This window comes from Eleginops maclovinus, chromosome 11 (assembly GCF_036324505.1).
Source record: "Eleginops maclovinus isolate JMC-PN-2008 ecotype Puerto Natales chromosome 11, JC_Emac_rtc_rv5, whole genome shotgun sequence".
Lineage (NCBI taxonomy): Eukaryota > Metazoa > Chordata > Actinopteri > Perciformes > Eleginopidae > Eleginops > Eleginops maclovinus.
In genome coordinates this window covers 15,106,108-15,127,053 of record NC_086359.1, presented here as the reverse complement: position 1 = coordinate 15,127,053, position 20,946 = coordinate 15,106,108, and the positions used below count along the sequence as shown (strand labels likewise).

Here is a 20,946-nt window from a genome sequence, read left to right as displayed (position 1 = left end):
TGTTTCCCCTTCAGTCTAAATATCTAAGTTTTAACACTACATTTTCTTAATTTAAAAAGAGAAGTTGAGTTAATGAATTTCAGCAATATTGTATATTTACTTGGAGAAGATCCTTTTAGGGGAAGATTGTAAATGGAAGAATCTGTTAGGCTTTTCCAGAGAACACATTTTGACTAATCGCAGCAGGAAAAGCACAGGTGTTTCTAATGGTACTAACGAGCAGCCCTCATTAACATCATTATTTACACCTGTGTTTCTCTGTGGCAACGTGTATTGAATCCAGCTGTAATTAACTACCTTGAGATGACCTGAAACCACCTCTACTAATTAACATATTTAATAAGGTATTTACACCTGATTTCATCATGTCACTGCTTTGACTAAATCCCAACATTTCTACCATTCTCCTACCACTGCTTTCTTGTTTCTGTGTATTTCATGCTCAATGGGTGCAGCTTTTTAAAGCAGTTTTTTGCTTTTAAATCAAGCATTTTTAAGAGAAAATGAGCTTTTATTTTCTGTGACCTTGTTGTTAAAACTGAAGGCGGTCGCTATTAAGCTGACAGATGTGAACACTCCAAAGGATGTCCAATCAATTTGTTGGCCACTTGGTGAGCAGACTTCTCTGACCAATAATTAATCAGTGGAAATGAGCTCTGATTACACTCTTATAGAGACTCTCAACACATGCTGAGGATTTCTTCCACCTCACATCCAACTTCAGAAACACAAGATGTGGGATGATTAAACACAACATTTTCTAAAAAAAACATGGAAAATAAAATCCTGAAACGAACAATGCTTGGATAAAATGTTGGCTGTGAACGTACACATGCTTCTTTCTGAAATGTACCTGAATATCTTTCAACTTTGCATCTTAATCAGTGACTGAGCAACTTTTATCACCCTTTCTCCCTTGAACCTGTTATGGTCTGCACATGGACAGCTGCCATTTTTATTTGTAAATAAATCAACTACCCAGTAAGAACAATGGCAATAACATCTTCCTTATTCCTATATTCCATTTGCCATTATTTACCAGTGGAGGGGACTAAGTGATCTTTACAAAAAACAGATGATTATCGGTCGTTGGATGTTAGCATCTGCCGCGTCTTGTAAGATCAGTTTGCTCTCGCTCCTCCAGCCCTATGACCCTATTTATGAACCCTGTGCAGCTAATCCCTGCCACTAACTGTTCAAAATAATATAACATGATAAGCAATACACATATATGGCTCATACAAACACTTTTATAGCCCTTATTTAAATCATTAGCGTCTAAAAGTTTTACGATGTGGTAGAAATGCTCAGTCGTTGCTGTGACGATGAGTGTTGCAGTGTACTGATGTTTTCTCTTCCCTACATGTAAACATGGCTGAGCAGGTTGCCAGGCAACACGTTCTCTCACAGATGCCATCCCAGGCCTGACATTAGACAGTTGAGTCAGGAGAAAAATCTCAGCGGTGTGTCGGTTTTTTTTTTTTTGTCTTTCTGATGGGTGGAAAAATGTCATCCCGGGCCAGCAGGAGGAGTCAAACTGTCAAACTGTCGGATTGTTGCCAAGGAAACTGGTTCATAATTTTGTCGTCAATGTCATGACCTTTTTTTATATTAATAAATGCCCTCCTGACAGCTTTTGATGACTTCCAATCTCAGACTGTAATCTTTTACTAGGAATGTATGGAAGTATTTGAAGAAAACCATTAATCATTTTATGCCGTAGACTGCTGTTTGGTTTGAAAAAAGGTATTATACTTTATACTCTGAACAAAAATAACCGATTTAAAAAGAGAAGGTTTTTGTTCGATTCTCCATTTTACCTTCATTTAAACCCTGAACTGTCAGTGTGGGCAGAGAAAGTCATTCTTCTCTAGTTTGGGGTTTACCGGCTGTTGTTTAAAGTACATTATCTCTTTCTACCTGTGGAATACTGAATACCTGATATCTGTGTTTGTCAAGGTGTTGGTGTTGTTTAGAGGTGTGTCGTTGTAATAGAAAGAAGCAAAGCATTGGAGTATATACAGTATTGTCTGATAACGTTCTCTTTCTGTTTTTATGTCCTATTGTTGTAATTAACAAGGCCTATCATATCTGTAATATAAGCTTATCTCAGCAGGTGAATTACTTATAGATTAAATAATTGTCATTCTAAAAGTAAGTTCTATTATTTATTATAATACCCAAATTAACGGGCATGGATAACAACAATTCATGTGTGCAATAAAACAACAAGTGCTAGAGGAAATGTCATTCTTAAAACAAAGATATTTTCTTTACCTTTAACCAAATTCCAATCCTGACCCTTCAGCATTTTATGATAATTGACTGACATATTATTATTTAGTATCTTCACATTGATGGTAACCATAATTATGATAATTCAAAAGCATTATTACCATTATTTTGTGGCCGCAGGGAATGGGAAGAGCGGAAAGGATGTGACATTTAAACTAATTGCTGTAGTTGTCGCTCTCGCTTTCAATCTTCTTGTAACTGGTGATCTCTGTAAAGGGTGAAAACACCTTGATCGGCCAACAAGTTTAGAAAACTGCTGCCGCACCACTCTTTTTTTCAAGTCAAGAATAATTTTACTCCAGGTCACATCATTTATGTAAAACAGGTGTTTAACTTTTAACACCTGTCGCAAAATCACCAATTATCTTAAGACCAGAAGGAAACATCGATCCTAAGATTTGACTAATTCATCTCTGATTATATAAAAAAAGAAAGTCTATAAATCTACAGACACTAAACCTGCAACTCTACAAAACTAAATTACCTGTTATTATAGCATGGTAGGACCTTTAAGTACAACACATCACAGCGGGGTGACGTCAAGCCTTAAGTCAAGTATTTGATTTTCCACTGAACATTAACAGTGTAGTGCCTTTGTAAGCTACTGCTGTAAATCCCCCACTCCCCTCTGCTGTAATCACAGTTATGAGGTTTAATAAAACTGTGTGTTTGCACTCGGGTGCAGATAGAACTGTTGTCTATACCCGGGTGCAAATACCATTATTGACTATAGTCACCCTGGTGTAAATAGCATTTTTGATTGTAGTCACCGTGGTGGAAATACAATTGTTGCCCATAGTCACCCGGGTGTAAATAGCATCTGCCTAATACAGCACCTGATGTTTTAGAAGGGAAAATTGTATTTCTTTTTGCAAAGTCAAACCTTTTTTAAAGAAAAAACACTTTTTCAAGCTTTTGTGAATAGTAATTCAACTTGAAAAACATTAAGCTTTTGTATTAACATATGACTTCAAATGTATCTGAGAAGTCTGTCGCCTCAACTACAGAATGTGAGTGACATGCTGAGATGAAGTGAAATAAAAGCGTTGTTATCAGCACATAAAAGGCAGAGAAATGTTCATAAATTGTAAAAAATCCTTATGAGATATGAGTGGCAGCAAAGTGGCGTTTCCATTTCCTTGTTATTCAATGTTGCATCAAAGAAGCAGTAGCCTTAGAATAAATTGGAGTGACAATGGAAAACAACACAAAAGGCAGTTGGAGATAAATGATGATCAAGAAAGGATTAAAAAAAGAAAATAACAAAGACATGGTAAGGAAAATAAAAGGAGGATGTGAGGTTAGGTTAGAGTGAGTCAGAAACTGAGGGAGTCGGAGAAAAAAGGGAAAATCACAATTTAAATTTAAGGCTTTCCTGATTGGCAGAGGCAGACGTTCAGAACGAAGTTATGCTGAGAGAAGCAGAGGAAAAAGAACATGATAATCTGATGAATAATTCATGTGGAAATTTAAGATGTCAGGAAAAGAAGGCTATAGAACATCTCTTACGTCCCTTTCATTAAAGTAGCAATTCTGAATGGTACAGATACTAAAGAAGATGATGATAAACTTGAGATGCTACGTTGATGTTGGCTGTATTTCAAGCAATCACTGTGAACAGCTATTTTGCATATTTCTAATTGTCAACAGTTTCTTAATAAACAGTTAGTTAATAATAAATGATTGGCACTGTAAAGGAGATGCTACTAAGTAAATACAAAAAGGTACTAAAGTTACAAACTTTAATTTTGATGTAAAGATGCTCTGTGTTGAGCATAAAAACACAATTAGCTGATCGCATATTGTTCTTTAACTCAAATTATTAGAAGAAGCCTAGCATGTGAAGATGTTTTTTATTTCACAAGAGCAATTTGAGCATTTATCACAAAGCTTAAGAGAATGATAGCAACATTTGTACAAGAAAAATGTGTGTTTTTTCACTCAAATGACCCAGACATTGCCATTCCGTGGCCACAAAAAGGGCCCAGACTACCAGATTTAGGCCAAACCGCAACAGTTTGCCATAAAGTCATTAGAAACAACAACGCAGCATGTTACAAAATGCAATCCAAGTACGCTTGGTTCTCTGGAAGGCTTGTTGTACTCTAAGTTGGTTTTGTCTGTCTTTGTGAAAACTGGCCTTCGGAGCTCTAACGTCACAAACATGGTGGCCGACTCTCCACTGAAGGCTCACACCACGTGCTCTTTTGTAACCATTAATACTTGCAGTCCTTGAGATGAGACGAGCTGTGAACAGAGTCTTTCGGAAATTTCGCACAGATAGAAGAGGAGAGGTCGACGTGAGCAACAGACAGTTCCCAGGAGCCATGGCAACGGCAGGCTGGTACAATAGGTTGCACCGGCACAGAGAGACGAGAGGAGAGCGGGGATGAACACAAGGAAAGGGAGAGAGGAAAGGGAGAGATAAAAAATGAAGGACGAAAAGGTGGAAAAACAGCTGTGCTTGTTGCTCATCCTTTGGCATTATTACTGGACCTTTTATTTATCCTTTCCATTGTTTGAAACAGTCAATTGTTTTCACTGACACCAGCATGCCTCTGTAACTCAACCACACCGGTGTGAGACGTTGTGTTTAATTTCCTCTTTTACTCCGATCCGAAAGCCATGATCCCAGCAACAGAGCTGCATGGGGAATTGAACTCCTGATGCCTTTCGCACAACTTTAACCCTATTTTGGCTCTTTAGGGGATTAAATCTCTTCTACTAGCGCTGATAGTGCTGTAAACACTGAGCAGCAAAGGAGGCATATCGACAGGAAGTCTGTCTTCATAGATCTCCTGCTTGAAGGCTCTTTAGAGATGGACCTACTTATTGGTTAGTAAGACTTCTGTGCTAATTATCCAGGTCTAGACAGCGGTGCTACGACCCAGCAAGGGGAAGGCTGTTGGCAAGCCGCAACTGGGCTCCAGTCCCCTTAGTCCATGAACACCCTGAAGCCCATGAATCCCCCCTTGAAGTCCTTGTATCCCTCCACTGAGTCCTTGTATCCCTCCACTGAGTCCTTGTATCCCTCCACTGAGTCCTTGTATCCCTCCACTGAGTCCTTGTATGCCTCCTTGGAGTCCATGAATTCCCCCTCGTAGCCCGTGTTGAGTCCTGGGCTCTCTTCGGGGCATGGTCGCCATCGCGGTAGCGGCTTGGATGGACCGTGCACCCGGCGGCGTGAGGTTGTTGTGGTTCAGATCCATGTTGGATAAGAGATGACCCAATGAGTCCCAGCGCTGGGAGGAAGGCAGGCGTATGAGGGAGGAGTAACCTCGCTCGGGGAATACCGCCGTCACAGGAGGCTTGCTGGTTTCGGTTGTGAACACCGGAGCTGGATCCTGGTGTTCCCTAAAGGGTGGAGGCTGCGGTGGTGCAGCTCGGGGAGGGACGGGTTTCAGATAGGTGCCTCCCCGCGGGTCCAACAAGACCTCACTGTAGGGTGGAGGAGGATCCTCCATCAGAACTGCCTCCTCATAGCAGGGCGGCTTCCCAAATACGTCTGTGTCTGTAGAAGAAAATATAGGATACTGAATTAATCACAGAACTCCCCACTCGTCACAGGAGTTTGAAATATATGGCTAGAATCTTATCTCCTTATATAGGTCAAACCAAATAGCAAAGTATATTTTTGAATTGTCCCTGGGTAAATAACCTTACTTGACAAATGGAATATACTGAACTAATTATTAGAAACTTAAGGGCAAAATTAACAAAAGTGTTTCAGATGAACCTAAACAAAAAGGCTATGTATACTCAGTTTGTGAACTACGTTGTAATGTAAAAACAAAACTGCAATCTTCCATTGCTATTCCCTCAAAATGTTTTCCACAAGATCTTTTAGAGTGATTTGAGTATTCTTGTTATAATTAATTCAAAGGGCATAATGGGTATCATGATATCTCAATATATGATTTCCTCTGGATGCATTTCCATTGAAAGAAAATAAGTTATCAAACTGAAATATCACCCGGCACCAATAGTCGCAAAGGTTGCTCAGGATCTCAGGCTATCAATTTGTAACACACTGTGTAAGCTCTACTGCATTATTTTTTCTTTAATGTACATATAAATAAGTCATAGTTTGATGCAAACCAGAAAGAAAAGTATGATGGATTATGACACATATAGAGTCAATTCTTATTTTTGTGATCAGTGTATACCATTTTGCAGTCAGGAATCCCAACCCAAAACATTGTAATAATGAACTTCCTACTGTGAAAGTGTGACAATGTGTTCTGTAGTGTGAACAAAAAGCATCACATAACATTTGGTCCAAGCTCTCTGTTCCTCTATCTCTTTCACACACATTTTACTTTTCCCTTTCACTCCTTTAGGCGCACTTGTTTTCCAATCTTTCTGCTTCTCACTGAAGACTGAATCATCATATTCAGTGGTACTGATTAAACAGCATCTAAGTCGTGTTATAATATTTTTCACAAATGAATATTCAAATGTCAATGATGACGCAGAGTTATGATTCACGAGTGTCTAAAATCGCATTTACTTCTATTGTAAGGGAGTAATGAATGTGTAAATTATGCAGACAGTGTTGGTTTTTGGAAGCAGTCATTAAACACCACCTGTAGACATACATTCAATAGTGTTTGAAAATGTTTGCAAGTGCGGCTTAAAATAATGGCAGATTCAAAACCCTGCTTCCTGACTGTTTTTCAAGTTTGAGAGTAGGCTTGCTCATACATGGAGTTTGTTTTTTGGTGAAGAATGATTGTTATCATCTTTTCCAATGTGTGTCCTTTGCAATCTCTCCAGTCAGATGTATGATGCAAACATCAACTGATGTCTTAAGAGAGATTCAGATTTCAGCAGAATCATTTTCTGAATGCTTCATATATGTAGCGCCACAGTAAATGCAATGGGGTGGTTGAAATGATTCGTCTGTGGTTAGATGATGGTGAATGTTTGTTGGATAGCTGTTCTGGAGAAAACTACAATGTCAATTGTTGTTCTAAGTCTGTGTTGGAAACTAAAGTCAAAAATGTAAATGTATCCCTGTTTTGTTTCTGGACAGTACAAATAATTTACGAGCGCTGATGATTGTTGTAGTAAAAAATAGAGCATATTATTCAATCTCTATTATTTTTATACAAATCGTTTCCTGTTCCATGTTTCGTATTAACATCATTACCGGAGGCTCTCTGAAAAATAACTGCATGAAATTGTATGAAATTACTTATTTAGTTATTCTTGTCATGATTTGTTTTCTTCTGCACAATGTGCTCTGTTTAGATTTCCATAAAGAGAAATCTGTTGGTGTCTTGACACTTTTATCCTCTTTTACCTGCACAGCCAAACAAAAGGCAATATTTTCTACACACCTGGTGATGATTACACTCTGAGAAGCATTACAATCTGTTCCCATTAGAGAACTCTGCAGTGAAATGTTTCGACTGATGCAGAGATTTGGACATTGTCCATGTTTTCAGGTTTTTCAGCTGTCACAAAGATTTTAGGATACACTGAGACATGATTCATAGTCAAGAGACTCCCTGCGTTTAGCTTAAAGGCTTTGCGGTTGCTACAGCTGACAAAAGTGACTGGATATTTATTTTGTTCTTTTAGATGATTTGCTAACCTTGGTTCGAAACAGAAAGCAGTCCTCAATTGTTAAAATACAGGTGTAGCTTGAATAGTGGTATTTCAGAAGGAAAACACATTCATGTTCTAAAACAAGTTAAATCCTGCAAATTTCTAAAATACCTCTTACTTGACAAAGAGAGTCGGAAAGACCTTGGAGATTGTACTATACTGTGCTGTTAGTATAAAGGAAAATATTTTTGGGCCTCGGGCAACAGACATCAATCTCAAAACAGTGTTTTGTAACACCTGGAAGCAGTTTCTTTATCCACTTCGATACATTTATCCAGATCCTAATCAATATTTGTCAAAAATGTTGCACAAGCTTTCCTCCTGCTTTAACTTTATCTTGTCTCCTGAGTTTTTTGCACAAGTTCTTTTAGAAAATCTGAAAAGTTTGAAATCTGTTCAAGAATTAAAAAAAGTTTGAAGCTGATTTCGATGTTAGGAGATCCACTAAAGAGATGATACCTATATTACTTTTCAGATGATGTGATAACAACAGATTACAACAACAGCTATAGAGTAATGCTTATTTTACCTCTCAAACTCCATTCAAGTTTTTCATAACATTTGATGTGATACTGAAGCTAGTAGGCTACATTGAAACATCAATGCACTTTTTTTAGTTGGTTTTCCGTGTAAATTTTGAATAAACAGTCACAATTCACACACAGAACAAGCGTTCACAGTGTATGACATGGCAGTGTAAGCAAAGGACTTGCCGTCTTCTCAAATCAAATCAAGCTCCAAACCTTTGTAACTCATGGCTTCAAAATGGTATCCTGGTGGCTGCACCCACTTTTTGTGCACAGTCTATGCCTAGGCCACATTTCTTCTCCCTCACCTTCTTTCAGGTTTCATGTTTTCATTTTTTTGTATTTCATTGTAACTGAATGTAAATTATCCTTACTTCCAGCATCCCAACACCAACAAAACAAACCCACAGCATGAACCTGTTCACAGGCAATACAACAAATATCAGAGTGGTTCAAATCCACAGCTGTTCGTTGAACTGTTGCCATGGAGCTGTATATATTTATAGATGCAAATGTGTGTGTTCTTGTATGTGTGATTGTACTCGGCCAGAATCCATCACTCCTCTATCATGCCTCATAGATACCTACAGGATCCACTGTCATTGTTGTCCTAACTCCCCCGTCCATGTGTTTCTGCTGTAAAACAATACTACCAGCTGCCAGCACGCCTTTAAATACACATCAGCAGAAACACATGGGCCTGATGTTTCCAGCAGGAGGATCAGAAGGCTTTCATTTAAAGCACCAAACACAGTGTGAGGATGTATGTGGTGCAGTGTTTCCGTTTGCCTTTTTTTTTCGTTTGACCAGAAATATCTGTTAAGTCCAACCAATGTCCTATAAAAATAATGCTGCCTCAGTTAAATTTGAAATGTAAAATAGGCTCAATACAAAAGTCAGCACTACAGTAACCTCTCTCATTGATGCCACAAGTGCACAATAAAATGCCATAGATATGAGTACAGTGTTAAATGCTTGCAAAATAAAAACAGTGCTTGATTAAAGGTACACTACAAACACCCTTTCAGGTTCCACCCATGGATGTATTTAGAGAACTGGATACAGCGTTGGAAGCTGAGCCCTGTTCATTCCTGTATAAATATGATCAACGCGCAAATGCAAAATGGCAATCACTAACAAAAATACCTGGATCTATCCTATATATTTTCGGCAAACTCTCATGGTTTGTCTCTGAAAGACAATAATTCATTTCCATCAACATCTGCAAATCCCCCATGGCTTCAGTCACCTACAGCATCCCCCAGGGCTCTGTACTTGGTCCCCTGCTCTTCATCATCTACATCCCCCCCACTTACACAAATCCTCCGTCACCACCAACTCCAGTTCCACTGTAATGCTGATGACACCCAGCTCTACCTCTCTACAAAATACATTTCTGCAACCACACACACCCAACTCGCCAACTGCCTCACTGACATAAAAAATTGATGCAAAACAACTTTCTCAAACTGAATTGTGACAAATCTGAAATAATCATCACCGGATCAAACTTGCTTACCTGCTCCACCAAGGATTGTTCACTTAAATTGGATTGCTTCATTGTAAACCCCTCCACTTACATGTGTTACCTTGGTATCATCCACGACCCCACCCTCACTTTCCTACATCACGTACAGTAAACCATGTCACAAAACAGCCTTCTTCTACCTCAAGAACATCACCTGTATCTGAACCTCCCTCTCCCCCACCGTCGCCAAAACACTTATTCATGCATTCATTACATCCAGACTGGATTACTGCAATGGCATTCTTTACGATTCACCCGCCTCCCACGGCATCACATGACTAAACTTGTAAGTTGTAACAGCAAGTTTGGCTGCTACAGATATTTGCTTCAAAGTCTGGCCCTCTTCCTGGGGGCTTGGGGGCCCCTTTCTCATCCCTCTCCACCATCATCTCTAATGCTATCCGAAGAAGTGTAAATGGAAACTCAGCACTTTCACAATCTCCACGTCTTTCTTTCTCTCTCCGTTAATGAAACAGCTCCGGCCTCTCTCTCCAGCCTCTGTTGTGCTCAGCTGGTCGGCACCTGCTTCCCTTTTAGCTCGGCTGCTGCCTGGATACTGAACCTCTTCATCAGTCTGCTTTGTGACCAAGACTCCACCAACCTTTTGTTTTATCCGATACTGTCTGTCTGTGCTCATTAAGCATCTTTGACAGCAGCTGATGCTCTTATTCTCACTCCAGCTTTCCTTTTACTCTCCAGTAATCCCTTTTTCTTTCATCCCCACACTTTACTCTGCACAGATTTGAAAAGGTTTTCACACTTTTCCTCCGCTTATCCGTGTGTTTTAATTATTCTCTTAATAGTTTTTTTTGTCATAATTTCCTGTGTTTAATTATTTTAAGATTCATTCTTGTTTGCTTAAAAAAGGCATGAATATAAGTACATTTATAATGCAATACATACCAACTACAGAAAAAGGAGACTGGACTTATAAATAAATTTGATCTTTGTTATGCAGAATTGCTGCACATCTTAGTGCTTTAATGTTGCAGGATTTTCTTCAGGTCCTTCAGTGCCATATATGAAATAACTGCACTGCTGCTCATTGCTAATACTGCTTAGCACTGACAATCATTTTCACTGCAGTTGCACTCTTTTGTTCAATTTCCGACATCTCAAAAATGCAAGCGTTTTTTAGCTTTCAAGGTTGAAGTTTGAAGCTTCTGCCAGAAGAGTGAAGCAGAATGTTCCCAAAACATTTTTGTATATGCTCACAAACACTGTTGGGGTTAAAAAATAAATAAAATAATAATATATGATCAGGGCTGCAAAGTTGTGCAAATGTTGGACAGGAACAAGTTGGATTGAAGTTGCCCCTGAGCAAGGCATTGAACTGCCGACTGCACAAGTGGAGCAGCTCTGTAGGTTAGTTTGTGGTTGGCAGCTGCCTGGATGGAGTATTTGAACAAGGCAGGGTGTTGATTAAAGATCTTTTTTATATCGGGTGGATCAGGTTCAAGGTGCCTGAATTGTTAAAAAAAAATGTTTGTATGTTGTCTAAAGTTTGGAACATGGTCTATATTTGCCAAAGCCAGAATACTGAGGTTGTAAATTGATTGATTAAAAACGGTCTTTAAGAGCAACACTACATGTTGAATTATGGTTTCAAAGATAAATAGTTTTGTTATTCCTGTTGGTTTTTATTCAGTGTTGTGTTTTTTTAGTAGTTCTTTGACTTGCAACAACTGTCTGTAGACTCCTTGTCTTCCTGATGGTCTAAATGTAGTATCAATAAAAACATTGGTTCCCAACCTTGATGAGCACCAAATGTGAAGCAATGTCTACTATTATCCTGCCTCAATATATACAGTACAACTAGAGACAATACAGACACAACTTTGGGATGTATCTCAGACTGCAGAAGCCTTAAGAATATATTTTTTTTTTGACAACATGAACTGTACATTTTGTCGAATGGCTTATAAAACTAGTTACATTAGAAAAGAACACTTCAGAGTCAGTAATCAATAACTCATAACGTTAATATGAGATAAACATCTTTTAAGATGGAACCCCGGGGAAAAAAGGCCACTCTGTTCCTTCTCCCGCCCAGCTGTGCTCCTGTACTCTCCCTGATTGTCCCTTTTCTTCTTGTCTTTTTTGTGTTCCTTTTATAGTTTAGCTGTTGTTGCTCGCTCCATCACTGCTCAGCCTCCACAGTCACCACCCACGTTTCAGCGGCAGCTGTCACCATGACGCCCCGCGGGGAACACTGCTAGGCAGGCAGAGAGCTGGAAGCTGGGAGGTGTCTTAAAAATATCCGACACAAAATGAAATCCTCCCCCTGTCCTCTGCCTCTCTGTCTGCATCTTTACTGCCCATATAGATGTGAATTCATTCATTATTCCTCAGTCTTAGTTGCATTTTTTGTTCAAGAGTTTTAACATATGAAATATGAATTTGTTTTTGTAAATAAAAGGAATTAAGGTGTAATGGGTTTAATATCTCCTTGAGATGTGCACTGGTTTGTATTGTTTACAGGAGACATCCACGGCCACACAATCTAGGTTCAAGACTGAGAAAAGTTTTAGCCTCGTCCACTTAATCAGTTTTTATATGTCACCATATACAGCTAACAGCTAGAGATTGCACTTGTATTCGTCGCCTTCTACACTTTTTGCACGTGTTCGTGTACCAGAATCAGACGTTACCAAGCCCCCAGGAAGTGCTCTGGACTTTGAGAAAATATTTGTAGTGGCCAAACAGCGGGTACTACAACTTCTGTATCTCAGCCCAGAAATACTTTTTCCCATTGACTTACATTGTGAAAGATGTCTGTAAATTGGTGGCAATTTCTTTTTTTCAAACCAAATAAACTACTCATTAGGAACCCTTCTATAGCCCTTATTAAAAACATTAGGTCCTTAAAGTTGTAAAATTGGCTAAAAGCTGAATCCAGATGTTTTTTCTCTAGATCTTCTGTACCACAGGACCATAGAAGCCATCTTTGGAAAGCTTTTGTAAAAGGGCAAGCTCTTTTAAAAAATGCTTTCAGTTTATTTGATAAATAATCTAGGGTTGAACGTCTATCACTGGATAACGTTAACCAACCAGATCAATAAAACTAACCTGACAAAAATTATTTACTCAACACCTTGAGAAAACGCAAATTAGCTCAATGATAAATACTCAAAAATGTATGTATGTACAGAGGTATGATTTGGTACACTGAGGAAAGACTTAAACCAGGCCATTGGTAACATTTGAAATCTTTCTCCTCACAACAATTTCCCCCAATGCCTCTTTTAACCTCCACCATTCAACCACCTGTTTATTCCATAGCAAAATGGTTTAATACTGTTAAACCAAGGGGAACATTCCATAAACAGAATAAAACAAGGATTCATATTTGCATTATAATGTATGCAAAGAAAAAAAAGGACAAATACAATTATTTTATATTACCTGGCATGCTGATCCAGTTTGCCTGCGGCATGGGATGGGGAACCTGCAGAGGGACAGGTGGCGACAGGGTTTGAGGAGGACAGAATTGCGGGGGATCTCTGGGCAGCTGTAAGGGTGGAGGAGGAGGCAGAGGAGGAGGTGGCAGTGGGTATCCTGTAGGGGGGCAACCGAGTGGCTCCATCTCTACGGTTCGCAGACACTGCTCCCTCAGCCTCTCCTCCTGGCGGCGCTTCAACCGGCGCTGCAGGAAGCTGCAGAAGCAGCAGAGCATGACGATAATGGCCCAGACCAACCAGAAGCCGGCAAAACAGGCCAGGAATGTGTAAGTGCCCTGAGACATCACCATGGTGGGGACAGGAAGGGCTGAGAGTTCCCCCAAAGACAGGAAGAAGTGATTTAAGCTACACAGGATGGGACGTAAGCGTGGCCCTTTGGACGTTGTCAATCTGTGCAAGCTTGTGTCTTGTGTTTCCAGGGTCAATAAGCAAAATTCTGTCACTTTTTCACATCCAGTAAAAAATCAAATTGCTGACATTGCTTTCCTCTGGGCTGTAATCCAAGGGGAGAGCTTACAAAATAAAAGCATTTAAGAGCAGTCCAAAAGAGCTTTATGTTTCTGTCTGCAACATTTCAGTCACGTGACTTAAATACTGATGCTTTGAAAAAAAATATATATATGACAAGAAATAAGATCCAATACTCGGTTACTTTGGTTTGTTTCAAGATGGACGCTCTTTCAATTCTTTAGATAGACATTAAAATGGCTTCTGCTTCCTTTAATTGTTAGTTTAGTTTACTAGTTTACTTTTCTTTAATTATCAAGAAAATGATATCCAAGATCCTTAGAATCTCCTTTTCAAAGGTAAATGGCAATAAGTTCAATTTAAAAAGGTTCACATGGATGGTTGATGAGGAAATCCAGTAACATTAGGTATAATCTTTAGCTTCACTGACACATAGCTGTTACATTTCTGAATATTATATATGATTCACAGTTACAGCCTAGGTCATGTTTAAGAAGGGTCGTCAATTAAAAGTAGCATCCTCAATCATATGTGCTATCATCTACATTATCATCCTCATTAAATGAAACGTAATTTAAATGATATTCCTTGAAAAAGGTTCACAAAGAACTAAATGCCAAGAGTGAATGATGAGGTTAATTGGCTTGGTGTCAGCCACGGCTTGCCACTGAATATAAAGGAAAGGGTGTTCCAAGTTTAAAACGTGACAGCAGAAACTGGGCAAACAAAATATGATTTTGGTCCAGATTTTTTAAAGGATAAACCTACTGTGCAAGAGCTGCAACACCAGTAAATTCACTGTAAAAAAAAAAAATGAAGAAAATCTTGATAATGCCCTTTTTGAAATATCAAAAGATAAACACATTTCAACTGATATCAGAGTCTATATTCATTTCAAAGTTACCCAATGGTGTAAAAGCTGGTAAATTGTTCCAAAAATTCAATTTAACATGCAGGAAATAAAGCAAATCTTTCTTTCTGCATGTTAATCAGCTGTATCCATCCAGATGTTTTTGAAATCAGCAGCAGCTAATATCTATTTAAATACTCCAAAGGCTCCACCAGACCTCTTTAAAAATAATCCACACTTAGTCAGTGGTGGTTGCTGAAAAGGTTTCAATCTTTTCGGATGGAAAAATAAAGCTGCAACTGCATCTAACTTTAAGGCCAAACTTCGAGTCCAAAATATAAAAAGGAAAAGAGAAATTGTGGAATCTAGAAGACACAAAAGCCTGGATGAACTGAGGCAACGTCCAATCAGAAAGGCCAATAACTCAGAGTTGATGTGTGAATCCTTGTAGGATACGTCCGTGCAAGTCGACTCAAAAAGCTGGTCCCTTCAGGGCTGTGGTGGAACAGAGTCGGGGGTCCATCTGTACCACAGGGACGCCAAATTCTTCCCTCTCAGATCCCAGCGGGACACCTGGACTTCATGCTGCTCTACAAAGACACACAAATTGAGGAGACGAGACCATCATCAGCGAATTATCAGAAGAAGAACTCGAAACATTTTCACACAGTGAGAACTCAGAGCAGTAAAAACAGCGCAGAGGCCATGTGCTTATAAATCTCAGCTGTTCAGGCAGGATTATGATGCCGACCTCAGGGGGTAAGTATCAGTTTCACACTTCAGAGGGCAGCTCACAGAGAAAACATTCACATTGATGTACTAAAAGACACTGAAACAAAAACTAAAAAAACAGGACATTTTGTTCCTTATTTTGTTCAAACTAATGAATTACTTCAGCTATGTTTTCACACTGCAGTGCCAATAACAAGCTCTTTTACATTCAAATTGTTAAAGTCATTAATGATTAAGAAAAAGCCTTCCAAATAAAACGACAAAATAGATTAGTTGTTTGTATACGCCCTCTTTCTAATCTCACTCCACGATCAACAGGACTACTTAATAAACACTGCAATGATTTGGTTATGTTTAGGCACAAAAACTACTTAGTTAGGTTTGGGGAAAGATCGGTGGGTTAGGGTTAGGGTTAACGAAACGTTAGAAGAAGCTGTCATCCAACAAGTTGTTTTTGGACATTTTGGTTTTAATTCATTCTTCCTGTTCTTTGTTACTTGAATGTCGACATATGTCGTTAAAGGGGTACTGCCAAAAAAATGGCGGAAAACGCAGGAAATTGACCAAATATAAGGGTTGGGCAACTAAAAAACTATAGTTATAGATAGTTAATTATTTTTGTTGGCTTACTCTGCTGCCTGCAGAAAAACTACATGTATTGTCATTATAAGAATTATATTTAGAATGTAATTCTAAACCTGTTAACAATAGCATTATTTCAAACAAACCAGAGTTGGTGGTTGATGAAACAGTGGAAATTCTAACAAAGCAGTTTTGGGGAGTTTTTTTTTTTTCTGTCAAGTTTCTTTGTTGACAAATCAAGCAACTCTTAGTTCTATAAAAGTCTGCTCAATTAAATTAAGTCAATAATTTACTCTGGCAAAGACAAATGCTTGTTCCTTCTACTCCTTCCAATAGGTCACCGTGTTTTATATTTCCAATCATGTTTGTATTTTCTTAAAATAATTATCTGGCTAAAAAGGAAACAGTTGGCAACCTCTAAATGGCAGACATCAGCATACATGGATCATTTTGTGCCAAAACCACAGCTGAATAATCACAGACACAAACAGGGAGCTTTTCTGCAGCTTGATTAGCAGCTGATGTCTGCAAAATGTTAACTTGACCAAAAATTCTGCCAAATGATTCCTTACACTGCAGTGAGAAAGACAAGTACACATGTAATTCCAAAGAAGGTGCCGATTATCCAAAGACCGACTCCAAAAAGGTTTGTAACTCCAAACGTTTGGATAAAATCAGACCAACGCAGTTAAAATAGAAAGTCAAGTAGGTTTTCATTCCAGCCACCCAGTAGGCTTTAATTAGACAGCACACCTGTATCTGGTGGAGCCAACAGTCAGACACTCTGTTTGAGTATTTCTGCTGACAGAAATGATAGTTTCCTGTATATTTTACAATTTATAGATTATCTGCTCAGCTCCACATGACTTCTGCGAGCCACACTCAGTGAAAAGATTACATTATTAGCCATTTAGAAATAAGATATCTGATGACACCTATGTGAAACCATATTTCAAACATACTGTATGAATGTTGTCTTTATTTCTCAAGCACTAACTGATGATCTTTGAGGTGTCCAACTGAGCTGGGATTCAACGTTTTCTCTTTGGCTGAACTAAGAGTGGCTTCCACTTGTACTGTATTACAGTTCTATTTGAAACTCAAGTGGCGCCATAGTGCTAATGTCATGTATTTGTTTTTCATCTTCCACCTCCATATCAATTTTGCAATTCACACTTCCGTGTCTGTTGTATTCTGAAAACAGAGTGATTCATCAGCAGAGACCTTCATGGTATTTCAGTTTGTTAGTGCTGGTGTGGAAAGGAGATTTTGTTCAACCCCCCACACTTCCTGCCTGTCCAATTCAGGCATTTAACATTATATATATATATACTAAGACTTCAACCTCCAATCCCACACATGTACGACAACAAGCATAAAAAGAAAGCTCACTATATGTATATCCCTCTTTCGTGTTTTTTCTTTTTCTCTTAGAGTTTAGAATCTGAAATAAACTGATCTTTGTTTGATATGCAGAAGGGATTATTCATTATTAAAAATTATTTAAACGAAAAGGTTACAAAATACAACTTTATATGAATAAATTGTTAACTTAGCTTTAGAAATCCTCCACCACTAATATCAAGTACTTAAAATCATTATATACAGTGTATTTTGATTATGAGAAGTAAATGATTGTTACAATCTAAATGCTTTTGTCTTATTATTGGAACTAATACGTTGTGTACAATACAGATTGTTTCGATTAGTAAACTAAACTAAACAATATTAAAATCCTATCCTGTTAAAATGTAACTTTTCTACTCAACCACAACACCACAGGATAATAAAACCAGTTTCAGATGGATCTCTTTATCCAGCCAGGAAACATGTGAGGATTGAGTGTTTTTGCTTCAAGGACACTTTCTGAAGCCTCAGCAGGCCACTTCATTTCCTCTGAGGCTTCAGAAAGCAACATGTCTGTCGTCACATTTCACTCAAAGCACACATGATCACTGGATCCAAGAGAGGTTGGGTTCAGATAAAATCTTAAAATTACCAACTATTCTTTCCTTTAATTTCGTTTTGTTTAATACTACTTGTGTCCTTGCATTCTTTAAACTTTACTCATTTCATAAAGATCATAGAACTTCACAGAAGAAACTTTTTTTTTTTTAAAAGGTAAACTTCTTGCTTTTCAGCAACAACATTTAACAAGGTTTTCACAATCAATATTGGATAAGCCTGTTTAAACATCGTCCCCCAATTTTACGAACTATGTAACCGGACGTGACTTGTGCTTGAAAACAAAGGTTCATGGTTCTCCAATGGTTTACTTTTTAAAAATGTATAGGTAACAACAAACTCTACATGGGTTCAGAGCAACTAAAATAGTAAACTGATATGATATAAAGATTTTGTGTGACCAATTTATGTTTCACAATAGAAGATCAAACTGAATGTAAAAAGGCCAGGAGTGGAGTCAAAAACGTCACACGGTATCTAAAGACAAATGATCAGACACCAAGTATGACATTAAAACACTACGTTTATGTTTTCTATCCTCCTGCTTCCCCAGCTGGTCTTGTGTAGCATTAGCTCACACTTTTCTCTCTTCAGGTATTCCTAATCAGGCCTGATTGGGCAAGTGTATATAAAGAGGGCAGGAATGGCTGAGCAGATTGATGGGACTCAGCTGCAGTTTGTTTCTGTTTACAGCTTGCTAGTTTTAGGAGAATGGCTCCCCTCATGCCAGTCATGTTTTGTTAGACTTTCTCTTGGTGTTCAGTATTTTTGGGGAGTGTTTAGAGGCCCAATGTATGCCTGTTTTTGCAGGTTTATTTTTTCTTTTAAGTTTGACCACCCTACTCTCTTATTCTCAGTTTTTTTTTTTCTTTATCTTGGGTCACATATATAGCCAGACTCAGACTCAACAGATAAAGCTCTGTTGCATTCATTGATATGCTAACATTGGCTAACAAAGACAATGCTAACATGCTGATTATTAGCAGGCATTAGGCATGCTAACATCTGTAAACTTTAAGAAAACCCGAAGAGCAAATTTGTGTTTGGTTGTGCAGGTATTTAGTCAAAAAACAAAATGTTTACATGATGATGGTGATTTGAAAAGTTGTGATCCCATGAGGATTCCTCCTGTATGCTAAGCAAACACGGCCAACACATGTTGAGCTCTGAAGCAACACATCATTAGCTAAAGTCATGTTTAGCTTTGACTCTGCATCTTTCAGTATCATGTGTTGGCTGGTCCTTCATCAACACTTATCATGCTCAGTCAAATTTACTGGCCTGCTCACTGTCAGATAAATGTTATAAGATGGTGTAACATACAGAAATAAATTAAACAAATACATATTATGAATAATTAATGAAGTAAATAACAATACAAGTAGATACCAAAAACACAACGTTTTTTTACATGTTTTGAATGCACCTCAAATGCTCAATTTTAAGTATACAAATGTGGAATACACACTAGTAAAATATGTATTTTGTGGGGCTGTCATGGACCAAAGAAATTGATGATTTTATTTTATTCAGTTACTTCAAAGATAATTTGCAAAAGCAACACTTTAAATGTTTAGAGATGAGCTTATTAGATTCTTAGTTGAGTAAAACCAAAATGACTGATTTGGTAGAGGGTAAGCACAAGTATTCAGAGTATATCCACCTCTTTTTCATGTCATAAAAAGTATTCCTAAAAAGTCTTCGTCAGATATTTGTCTTTTTCACTCAGTGTTTCAGTATCTCTACCTTCTGAATTTAACTCAATGTGTGTGTCCAAAACCTAATGATGATCCCTGCATTACGCAATAGACGCACTGCTGTGTGTGCTTTTTCCCTCAATGTCCTTTTTAAAAATATCCTCCATGAGAAAAACAGCAGGAGGGCTTGTCAACAGGAGTCTAAAGATTGTAGGAAAATCCGCCACAATAAGCCAATAAATGAATGTGTGAGGAGTAGGACATCCTCTCTGCTTGGAGCTCATGAGATAAGGCGACAGAGCAGGTAATATAATACATTAAACAACAGTTACGTAGATTTAAATTCACAGTTTACACACACACACACACACACACACACACACACACACACACACACACACACACACACACACACACACACACACACACACACACACACACACACACACACACACACACACACACACACACACACACACACACACAGTACACTACAGGTCCCTGTTTGAATCATACGGTATTTTTTTTTAATATAAGGTTTAAACTCACCTTTGCGCACGAGGCTCACTTAAGTAGCTCGCTCCATGCCATTTAAGTTGTATGTCCAAAATAAAAATAAAGAATAACAAAAAAAATCGGTCTTGTTAAAAGATATAATAACAATAATAATAATTCAAACCACTTTCCTGCATCCGTTCCCTGTCGGATGTGTGTACAATCCACCGGCTCTGGTCAGATTTTCACCCGTAAAGGATGCGAGCTCCCCGGCTCTCTGTCTCCTCTCTACCGGGAGCTGCGCGTCGTGTTCTGGACATGAAGGCTAATGAAAAAGGGCTTTATCGGTTCACCTTGACAGCCTGGCTCCTCCCCCTCTTCCTCTCTCTCCTCTCACATATTCAGTCAATCCTCTCTCTCTCTTTCTCTCCAGCTTCGTGACAGCAGCCTGTCTGCCTGTCTGTCTGAATGATGATGAAGAATACTGATCATGTGCCGGCAGGGGTTTTCCAAGGACGCACGACTTTGCACAGACAGGTCGACTGGAGAGGATGTGTAAAAGTGTGAATTATGTTGGTGATATTCACAAGCATATGTTCAATATTATACAGGGTTGTATTTTGTCATATTATGTCATGGTTGCTCCAATAATGCCTGCTCTCAGTGCTGCTGACATGTGCACAAGGAATGCAACATTTCTGATTGTTTTGTTTTTTTAAACATGGAATTTTTT

At 38.5% G+C, this 20,946-nt stretch overlaps 1 protein-coding gene across 2 annotated transcripts; it reads right to left on the bottom strand.

Annotated features, from left to right (window-relative positions):
* Window positions 1–4,165: 4,165 nt before the first annotated feature.
* LOC134871713 (proline-rich protein 7) lies at window positions 4,166–20,525 on the bottom strand. 2 transcript variants are annotated; one of them, XM_063894541.1, is made up of 3 exons: window positions 20,268–20,525; window positions 13,369–15,332; window positions 4,166–5,806 (listed from the first exon to the last, which is right to left on the bottom strand). In XM_063894541.1, exons 2-3 carry the CDS (start codon window positions 13,712–13,714, stop codon window positions 5,163–5,165), a joined length of 990 nt encoding a protein of 329 aa, XP_063750611.1. In that variant the 5' UTR covers window positions 13,715–15,332; window positions 20,268–20,525; the 3' UTR covers window positions 4,166–5,162. The 2 variants fall into 2 exon arrangements, with proteins under 2 accessions (XP_063750611.1, XP_063750612.1); XM_063894542.1 differs by having other exon boundaries at window positions 13,369–15,327.
* Between the last annotated feature and the right edge of the window lie 421 nt (window positions 20,526–20,946).